We start from the raw sequence: 9969 nt of genomic DNA on the forward strand, positions 1-9969 counted from the left end.
GGGGGGTCAGGAACAGGAACGCGTTTCTGGTGTGTGGGTTCCCCCTCTTTCTATTTTTTTTTCTTTTTTGAGACGGAGTTTCGCTCTTGTTACCCAGGCTGGAGTGCAATGGCGCGATCTCGGCTCAGCGCAGCCTCCGCCTCCCGGGTTCAGGCAATTCTCCTGCCTCAGCCTCCTGAGTAGCTGGGATTACAGGCACGCACCACCATGCCCAGCTGATTTTTTTTTTGTATTTTTAGTAGAGACGGGGTTTCACCGTGTTGACCAGGATGGTCTCGATCTCTTGACCTCGTGATCCCCCTCTTTCTTAGCAGAAGTTCTCTCTTCGACATCCCAGCTTTCCAAGACTAGTTTTTGAATGTTAGCACCTAGGAGAAATTTTTCTTGCTACCATTAATACTTTATCGACATTAAAAACAGTTGGGGGCCAGGCTCTGTGGCTCACGCCTGTAATCCCAGCACTTCGGGAGGCCGATCGGAAGCGGATCATGAGGTCAAGAGATCGAGACCATCCTAGCCAACATGGTGAAACCCCGTCTCTACTAAAATATAAAAATGAGCTGGGCGTGGCATGTGCCTGTAATCCCAGCTACTCAGGAGGCTGAGGCAGAAGAATTGCTTCAACCTGGGAGGCGGAGGTTGCAGTGAGCTGAGATCGCGCCACTGCACTCCAGCCTGGTGCTTGGTGACGAAGCGAGACTCTGTCTCAAAAAAAAAAAAAAAGTTGGAATGGCCTGGAGCAGTGGCTCACCCTCAATTCCAGCACGTTAGGAAGCCCAGGCAGGGGGTCGCTTGAGGCCAGAAGTTCAAGACCAGACTGGAAAACAGCGAGACCCCATCTCAATAAAAATAAAAAATGAACCAGGTGTGGTGGTGCACACCTGTAGGCCCAGCTCAGGAGGCTGACGTGGGAGAATCACTTGAGCCTGGGAGGTCGGGAGGTCGGCGCTGCAGTGAACCTAAGTGCACCACTGCTCTCCAGCCTGGGACAGAGCACGATCCTGTCCTGCCCCAAAAGAGAAAAAAGTTGGAATGAGGGAGGGGTGATGGGAAGTCCATGTTTAATGGGTTTGGGATTTTACCTGGGGGAGGTGGAAAAGTTCTAGAGGTGGTGCTGGTGATGGCTGCACAATGTGACTGTGGCTGATGCCCCCAAACCTTGCACTTTTAAAAAAACTCGGTTGGCCAGGTGTGGTGGCTCACACCTAATCCCAGCACTTTGGGGTGCCAAGGCAGGCAGATCGGGTCAGGAGACTGAGACCATCTCGGCAACATGGTGAAACCCTGTCTCTACTAAAAATACAAAAATTGCCTGGGCATGGTGGCACGTGCCTGTAGTCCCAGCGACTTGGGAGGCTGAGGCAGGAGAATCACTTGAACCAGGGAGTCGGAGGTTGCAGTGAGCCCAGATCATGCCACTGCACGCCAGCCTGGCGACAAAGTGAGACTCTGTCTCAAAAACAAAACAAAACAAAACATCTCGGCTAAAATGGTAAATTCTGTGTTGTATGTATTTTACAGTAAAGCAAATGGTTTAATGTATTTTCTGGGAGGGAGGGACAGAGTGTCACTCACTCTGTCGCCCAGGCTGAAGGGTAGTGGCATGATCTTGGCTCACTGCAGCCTCCACCTCCTGGGTTCAAGCGATTCTCCTGCCTCAGCCTCCTGAGTAGTTGGGACTACAGGCACCTGCCATTATGTCTGGTTAATTTTTGTATATTTGGTAGAGACAGGGTTTCACTGTGTTGCCAGGTTGGTCTTGAACTCCCGGCCTCAGGTGATCCGCCTGCCACGGCCTCCCAAAGTGCTGGGATGACGGGCATGAGCCACTGCGCCCAGCCTGGTCCCTGTTACGGTTCTTTTCTCAAGCCCTGGTCTTGTCATACATGTGCTCTGCATGTTCTGAGGCTCAGTGTTCTGTTGCAGATTGAGGGGGGCCGTGGGGCCATCACAGCTCTCACCGTCACTGCTGTGGCTTCCTCTCCTGTTACCAGGTCAGCCCAGGATCCTGTGAATTATACTCACCCACTTCCCGTTTTTGGGGTCTCTGTCCTCGAGGCTGAGGCTGTTTTAGGACCATGATTCTGTGTATTTTGTCTAGTTTTTAGTTGTTTCAAGCAGGAGGCTAAACCCAGTTCCTGCTACGCAACTTTGACCTTCACTGGAAGTCTCAAATCCCCAGTGTCTTGATTTATGGTGTTTTCATTGTCATTTTATAAGTACTCCCTAATTTCTTTTTTTTGTTTGTTTTTGAGACAGGGTCTTGCTCTGTCGCCCAGGCTGGAGTGCGGTGGTGCAAACGTGGCTCACTAGAGCCCTGACCTCCTGGGCTAAAGCAATACCCCGCCTCAGCCCCTCAGGTAGCTGGGACGACAGGCGTGTGCCACACACCGGCTGATTTTTGTATTTTTGTAGAGATGGGGTTTTGCCCATGTTGCCAGGCTGGTCTTGAACTCCTCTTGGGCTCAAGCAGGCTGCCTGCCTCGGCCTCCAAAGCGCTGGAATTCCAGGCATGAGCCACTGTGCCTGGCCTCTCATTTCTATTACTATTGTTTTTTAACTCAGGAGTTACTTGGAAATTTTTAAAATTTCAAAATGCATGGGATTTTTGGTCCTTTTTTAAAACACTGACTTCTAACCTATTTGAATTGCAGTTGGGTAATGTAACCTGTGTGACACAGACTCTCTGCAATTGGTTCAGACTTTCTTCATGGGCTGATATGTGGCCTGTTTTTGCTCATGCTCCTCACACGTCTGGGAAGCACATGTGTCCCGGCAGCGGACGCAGCATGTGGGTGGAAGCACATGTGTCCTGGCAGCAGACGAAGCGTGTGGGTGTTTCTCCTGACCCATGCTCATGTGCACAAATTCTTGTCGCCACTTCCTGTCCCCTTCACCCACGCGTTATGGAAAGAGGTGTTAGGCTCTCTGTGGGGTGCAGACCCGGCAGCGTCTCTGTTTTGGCTCCGGTGTGTCGTGGGGTGGTGGTGTCTGCTGCCTGCCGCCCCTTCCCCTTCCTGCCAAGTCGCTCCTGTGCCACGGGTGACCCTCTTTTCCCTCCAGCGATTCTCGTTGCTAGTCCGGAGGCCGCAGCACAGGCCCGTGTGGCTCCCGTTGCGTTTGCCTTCTGCTTTCCGCTTTCCTGTGTCCTCATGTTCCGTGGGGTAAACCTTATAAAAATGGTTGTTGTTTTTTTTAAATAAAAAAAACAGCTCCACGTGGGCTTACTGCTGTCTCACTAACTTTTGTTTTTTAAATAAAACACCCATGTCCATTAGATCATTTAGCCACATGTAACTACAGTTCCCCTTCCCTGATATTCAGCCAAGTGGAGCTTTGTTTATCTCCTGGGACAAGACCCAGAGAAAGGAACCAAGGTCACAACGGCACCTTGTGGTCCTCGGGTCCAAGCCCCGGGTGCTGGCGCTCAGCACTGGGTGCAAGGCTTTTACTCCCGTGCCCCGGGAGCAAGCCTCCACGTCCAGGCTCAGGACTGGCTTTCCAGGCAGGACGCAGGGAGGGGTAAGAAAAGCACATTGCAGAGTGGCAGTCAGCCTGTATCCTGGTGCTCGTGGGCTGCCATCTCACCGCTCAGGCCTGGCCTGCGGCCCGCGCAGCACACAAAGCCAGCTGCATTTGGTACCAAACCACCACTGAGGTGGGTTGCTGGGCCCCTCTCTGATGCCCTACTGTACGCTGCGCATCTGTGCCTCGACCATCCTGCCCCTGCCCTGAACACCCTAGCTCTGCTGTGACCACACTGCCCCTCCCCCAAACACCCTGCCCCAGTGACCCTGACCCTTTCCTGACCATCCTGCCCCTGCCCCAAACACCCTGCCCCGACCATCCTGCCCCGACCATCCTGCCCCTGCCCGACCATCCTGCCCCTGTCCCGACCATCCTGCTCCTGCCCTGAACACTGTAACCCTGCCCTGACCACCCTGCCCCTGCCCCGATGACCCTGCCCCTACCACAGCGACCCTGCCCCTGCCCTGACAGCCCCAACCCCCATCTGAGCTGCTGCTTCCTCTTCCTTCAGCCTGTGCAGGTCACCGAGGTATGGGGAGAGACAGGGATGTGGGGAGCAGTCTGCTGTGCCCTGGGGAAGGCCTGGGACTAGACCCACAAGCTTCACTCTGGTGGCCTCAGGAGAGTTTTCTTACCGTGCCTGTGGGTGTCTGGACCTGCAGTCAGCGATGGTTCAGGAATGCCGTTGAGGCCGTGTCTGGGGCTTCTGTGGCTTTCCCCGGGTTTGGGGCAGCAACAGGTGCTTCTGGATTAAATCTCCAGTTGTAGCCGCTGGAAGCCAAGGACGCCCAGTGAGACGTGAACTCCAGACACGCTGCACAAAGCCACGGACGCTAGAGAGCTGTGGTTGCGTGTCTGAAATTCACATTTGACCGGACGGATTAGCCGGCTCTCGCCCCATCCCCTGGAAGGGTGTGGGCCAGCGGCCTTGGAAACTGCCTCTCACCTGGGCTGTCCCTCCCAGGCTGCACCCCCAGGAAGTGCGGCAGAGGCGTCACCGATACCGTCATCACCAGGGAGGAGGCGGAGCGGATTCGCAGGTAACTGCCCATCCCTGAGCACCGTGGGATTTAAACAAACATGCAGTCGTGGAGTGGGGCTGAGGTGGGGCAGAGCATTATTAGTAATAAAGTGGTTTTAAAGATTTTATTAGAATTTCATAAGAATTTCCTTATGTGCTTTCAAGGGCCAAGCTCAGATTTTCTGATTTCAGGAGAGGAGGCCACGGCCCTCCGTGGAGCCGTAGCTGAGTGCGTGCCCGGAGCCCCGGGCTCCTCTGCAGGGTTACGCTGCCTCTGGGGGCTGCCAAGTGCCCCGTGCTCACCGCGGAGTCTCCAGGAGACTGCTTGATGAGCGCCCAGTGTCTTCCCTGAGACTGCCTCGGGGCAGCCCTTCAGCCGACCTGGCTGAGACCTGTGGCAGCACAGCACGCCACGCGGGGCAGCTGGCGCTGGACTTTTCTTATTGAGATCTTAAAAGGAAGTTTCGTTTTCCAGCCGCTCTGAGATGGTGTGCAGCCGTGGGCCACTGCCCCACCCTGAGATTCCTGCCCTCAGGGCGCCTGCCCCTGAGGATGCTGCCCAGCGCCACGCGGGGTTACTGCGGTCTCACTAAGGCAATGGCGCGTCCCTGCTCAGTGTCCATGGGCGGCTCCCAGCACCTGCAGCAGCTCGGGGTGGTCCTCTCAGGTCCAGCACGGCCGGCGCGTGGGTATCTTCCTCACCACGGGCAGGGCCTCGATCTCCTGAGCTGGTGAATCTCAAAGCTGCCTCCACCTGCCTGCGGTCCCAGGAGAGACGGGGAGCAGCAAGCCCTCTCCCAGATGCTCCCCAGGCCCCTGAGCTTGGTCCAGGTTGCTCTCGATGTTGAAGATGAGAGATTACGTCATTTTTATTATTATTATTTTTTGAGATGGAGTCTTGCTCTGTCACTCAGGCTGGAGTGCAGTGGTGCGATCTCGGCTCACTTCAACCTCCGCCTCGGGTTCAAGCGATTCTCCTGTCTCAGCCTCCCAAGTAGCTGGGATTACAGGCGCCCACCACCACCACGCCAGCCAATTGTTGTATTTTTAGTAGAGACAGGGTTTCACCATGTTGGCCAGGCTGGTCTCAAACTCCTGACCTCAGGTGAGCCACCACCTCGGCCTCCCAAAGTGCTGAAGTCCAGCCGTTTCTACGCTGAGTCAGGTATTGACAAGACTGAGATGACGATATTGTTGTTTAGGCACTGAGCTTTGAAAGTTGAGTCCTTTGGTCTAAACATTGGTTTACATCCTAAACATTAAACAAGCAGGACCCACTGACATGGCAGTAACTGTGCTGATGGATGTTCTGCCTAGATGATACATTATAGACAATTCTAGTGACTAAATTCTGAATTGTTTTCTCCCCACAGCATAGCTGAGAAGGGGCTCTCTCTGGGAGGCTCTGACGGAGGGGTGAGTTGAATGCAGTTCCTGCCCTTTTTTTTTACACTTTAACTTTGCTCTCACTCGGAGGGACGGGGCACAGATGTGCAGGGTCCCCGGGTGTCCCCAAATGTAGGTGGGGCCAGCTGTGGTGTCTCTCAGCACCCACTGCAGCAGCTGTGCCTGACTGAAGCCCACGTATGGCCTCTCATTGGGAAGAGCGTGTCCTTAGATGTGCGTGGCCATCTCTTCACGGCCTATCATAGCCTGCCTGGCTCCAGGTCACATGAGGGAGGATGGAGGGGGTCGGAAGCAGGGAGCCGGCAAGGGAGAGGGGTGGGAGCCCAGTGAGGAGACGGCTGTGTGCCCTGGACACGGGAGAGCCCGCGGAGCTGCTGGGAAACAGCAGAGCCTCCGTGGGACAGATGCTGTGATGCATCTCATTCCTCCGTGGACGCCTGCCGGGGCTGCCGTCCCCTGTGTGATGCTGTGGGAGGGCAGCTGGTGGCCTTGCAGAATGTGTCCACCTGGAGCCCGTGGACACGATCTGATTTGGAGATGGGACCTTTGCAGATATAATTAACTTAAGGCTCTCAAGATGAGATCACCCCAGATTCAGGGTAGGTCCTAAATCCAATGGCAAGCGCCCGTAGGAGACAGAAGCAGGGGGGAGATTTGAGAGAGAGGAGGAAAAGGTCCCCTGCAGACAGAGGCAGAGAGGGAGCCCGCGGCCTCGGGAAGTGGCGGGCAGGACCTCCCCTGGAGCCCCGGAGGGAGCAGGGCCCCGCCCACAGCTCGATTTTAGACCTCTGCCCTCCAGAGCTGTGAGAGAATGAACTTGTGTGTTTTTCTCTTTTCTGAACTTGTATTGTTTTAAAGCCCCAGTTTGTGTTACTGCAGCCACAGGGAACACGGAGCCCGCGCCCGCTGTGGCCTCGCCGTCCTGATGGGCGGCAGCTGGGAGTCAGTCCCCGGCACGGCCGGTGTTAGCACGAATTCCCATGCGGTTTTCCCAGGGTCATTTTCTTCCTTGGGGTGTGGACTTGTCTGAAGATCTGTTTCTCTCTGTGTATTTGGCGATCGTTTTGAGTTATAAGCATTGCGGAGACCCAAGTCTAAGCATTCCGCATATTTTAAACCTCCAGGAATACTAATTTATAGACTCTTCAAGAATTTCAAAGTGTTTCCTTTTTCTTTTTTGGGATGGAGTCTCACTCTGTGGCCCAGGCTGGAGTGCAGTGGTGTGATCTCGGCCCGCTGCAACCTCTGCCTCCCAAGTTCAAGAGATTCTCCTGCCTCAGCCTCCCAAGTAGCTGAGATTCAGGTGCCCGCCACCACACCTGGCTAATTTTGTATTTTTGGTAGAGACGGGGTCACCATGTTGGCCAGGCTGGTTTTGAACTTCTGGCCTCAAGCAATCCACCCAGCTCAGCCTCCCAAAGTACTGGGATTACAGGCCCGAGCCACCTCGCCTGGATGGTCTGGGAGGATTTTAAGGTTGAGGCTGGGCGTAGTGGCTCACGGCTGTAATCCCAATACTTTGGGAGGCTGAGGTGGGAGGATCACTGGAGCCCAGGAGTTTGAGACCAGCCTGGGTAATATAGTGAGATCCCATCTCTACGAAAAATAGAAAAATTAGCCAAGTGTGGTGGCGAGCACCTTCAGTTCCAGTTACTTGGGAGGCCAAGGTGGGAGGATTGCTTGGCCTGGAGCGTGGCATGTGGAGGCTGCAGTGAGCTGAGATTGTGCCACTGCACTCTAGCCTGGGTGACAAAGTAAGATCCTTTTTACAAAAAAATAAAATAAAATCCTGGAGTGTGTGCAGGATGGACCTTGGTAACTCACATTTACCATCAGTGACTTTAACACAGCCGTGGCCGTTGCTGTGGCCACACGCTTTCCTCCGCAATGTCTTCTCCAGGCGTCCATTCTGGACTTGCACTCCGGGGCCCTGTCTGTCGGGAAGCACTTTGTGAATCTGTACAGGTGAGTGCTGCAGCATGACCTCAGTACTGGCTCTGAAGGCCGAGTGAGCGGCTCCGTGCCTCTTACCATGGACACGTGGACACGTGAGGGAGGGTCTGTCTCGGGGCAGCCTCAGGGCCTCAGTGGCTGTGATGCTGGCCGGACACAGGAGCTGGGAGGTGTGGGCTCTCTGCAGCCTGTGGGCCGGAGGCTTGTTCATGAAACTTCAGGGGAATCTGGCGTTTTCTGTGGGCCCAGGGACAGAAGGGGTGGGTGCAGGAGGCAGCAGAGGTGGAAGGCTCCCAGGAGCAGCCGCCGACAATCCGAGGGGCGGGGGAGGAGAGACCCTCCCTGCCTCACACGCTAGCCCGGGTCCTGCTCTCAGCCGGCCCCTTCTTTGTTATTATTACTGTTATTTTCTGAGATGGAGGATCGCTCTGTCACCCAGGCATGAGCCACTGCGCCCGGCCCCGGCTCCTCTCCTTCTTTATCCTGTAGTAGTTACCACTGTAGAAATGGAGTCGCGAGGACCAGTTGATTTTCAGGGATTTGCAGGTTAGCTTAAGGAATGACCGAATTGAAAGGAGATGAACAACAGATTAAGGAAGTGTGTTGTGAATTCTCCTTTTTTTTCACAGATATTTTGGGGATAAAATACAGAACATCTTCTCAGAGGAGGACTTCCAGTTATACCGGTAAGGAGGAGTGAGGCGGGTAGGGGATTGCAGGTGGGGTGGCCTGGGGCTGAGGGGTGTGGGGAGCTGACCCGTCTGGGGAGGCCCCACAGAGAGGCCCAGGGGCCAGGGTCAGGGCCTGGCCCAGAGACGAGTTTTCACAGAGCAAAGGCCGGGGCAGGCCCAGCGTGGCCAGGGTGCGCCCGGGTCAGTGAAACTGATCTGGAGTCCTGTGGCTGTATCCTGGTCAGGACCTCTTGTTTTCTGCTGTGTAAAATCAGCCCAGTTTTTAAAATTCTGCTGGATGAGGCCGGGCGTGGTGGCTGACGCCTGTAATCCCAGCACTTTGAGTGACTGGGCTAATCACCTGAGGTCAGGAGTTCAAGACCAGCCTGGTCAACATGGTAAAACCCTGTCTCTACTAAAAATATAAAAATTAGCTGGGCATGGTGACGGGTACCTGTAATCCCAGCTACTTGGGAGGCTGAGGCAGGAGTATTGCTTGCACCCTGGGGGCAGAGGTTGCAGTGAGCCAAGATCGTGCCATTGTACTCCAGCCTGGGTGACAGAGTAAGACCCCGTCTCAAAAAAAAAAAAAAAATCTGCTGGAGGAGCCCAGGTTGGGATGAGGACAAAGGAGCCAAGTGTCACGCACCGTCCCAGGACGCACACGTGCCCCCTCAGGCCTGTGCCCATCCATTTCAGCGCCTCTCGGGTCTGACACATGGGGTCTTCTGAGCGTGAGTCCCCTTGTCCCCCCCACCCCGTACAGACACGCCATCCACATTTAGCAGGCTCCACGCCCCTTCCACGCCCACGTCAGGGGATAGCAGCCTCTTCCTTGCTGAATAGGAGGCTGGGCTCCCAGCCCTGCAAATCCGCCCTGGGACTCTGGCATCGGGGCCCCGAATCCGCACCAGTCTCCCCAGCGTGGGTCCCGCGGGCGCCCTTCTCCCTCCTCCCAGTCCCGCTGCTGTGGTCGCTCTCTCCGCGCGTGGGCGGCGGCCACGTGCTCCCCGGGCAGAGCCAGGATCTGTTCCCGCTGTGCTGGCCGGCCCCTCTTCCTGGCACCCACAGGTCGGGACCCACGGGCGTCCCCTCCCGCCTGCGGCTGCGCTGACGGCTGGCGTGTCCTCTGCAGGGAGGTGCGGCGGAAGGTCCAGCTGACCATCGCGGAGGCTTTCGGCATCAGCGCGGCCTCGCTGCATCTGACCAAGCCCACCTTCTTCTCCCGGATAAACAGCACGGAAGCGCGGACAGCGCACGACGAGTACTGGCACGCGCACGTGGACAAGGTGAGCACGCGCGGACTGGGTGAGCGCGCACGAGGACAGGGTGAGCGCGCGCGCGGACTGGGTGAGGACAGGGTGAGCGCGCGTGAGGACAGGGTGAGCG

At 55.9% G+C, this 9969-nt stretch overlaps 1 protein-coding gene across 1 annotated transcript in view; it reads left to right on the forward strand.

Moving 5' to 3' along the window:
• Positions 1-3955: 3955 nt before the first annotated feature.
• OGFOD3 (2-oxoglutarate and iron dependent oxygenase domain containing 3) overlaps positions 3956-9969 on the forward strand; it is an 11529-nt gene continuing 5515 nt past the window's right edge. The window contains exons 1-6 of the mRNA XM_032241171.1: positions 3956-4057; positions 4414-4568; positions 5923-5965; positions 7857-7921; positions 8539-8595; positions 9716-9869. Coding sequence (XP_032097062.1) covers positions 3956-4057; positions 4414-4568; positions 5923-5965; positions 7857-7921; positions 8539-8595; positions 9716-9869 — 576 coding nt within the window. The remainder of the gene's footprint in view (positions 4058-4413; positions 4569-5922; positions 5966-7856; positions 7922-8538; positions 8596-9715; positions 9870-9969) is intronic.

Source organism: Sapajus apella, unplaced genomic scaffold, assembly GCF_009761245.1.
Source record: "Sapajus apella isolate SASKATOON/1434 unplaced genomic scaffold, GSC_monkey_1.0 scaffold48, whole genome shotgun sequence".
NCBI classification, from domain to species: Eukaryota; Metazoa; Chordata; class Mammalia; order Primates; family Cebidae; genus Sapajus; species Sapajus apella.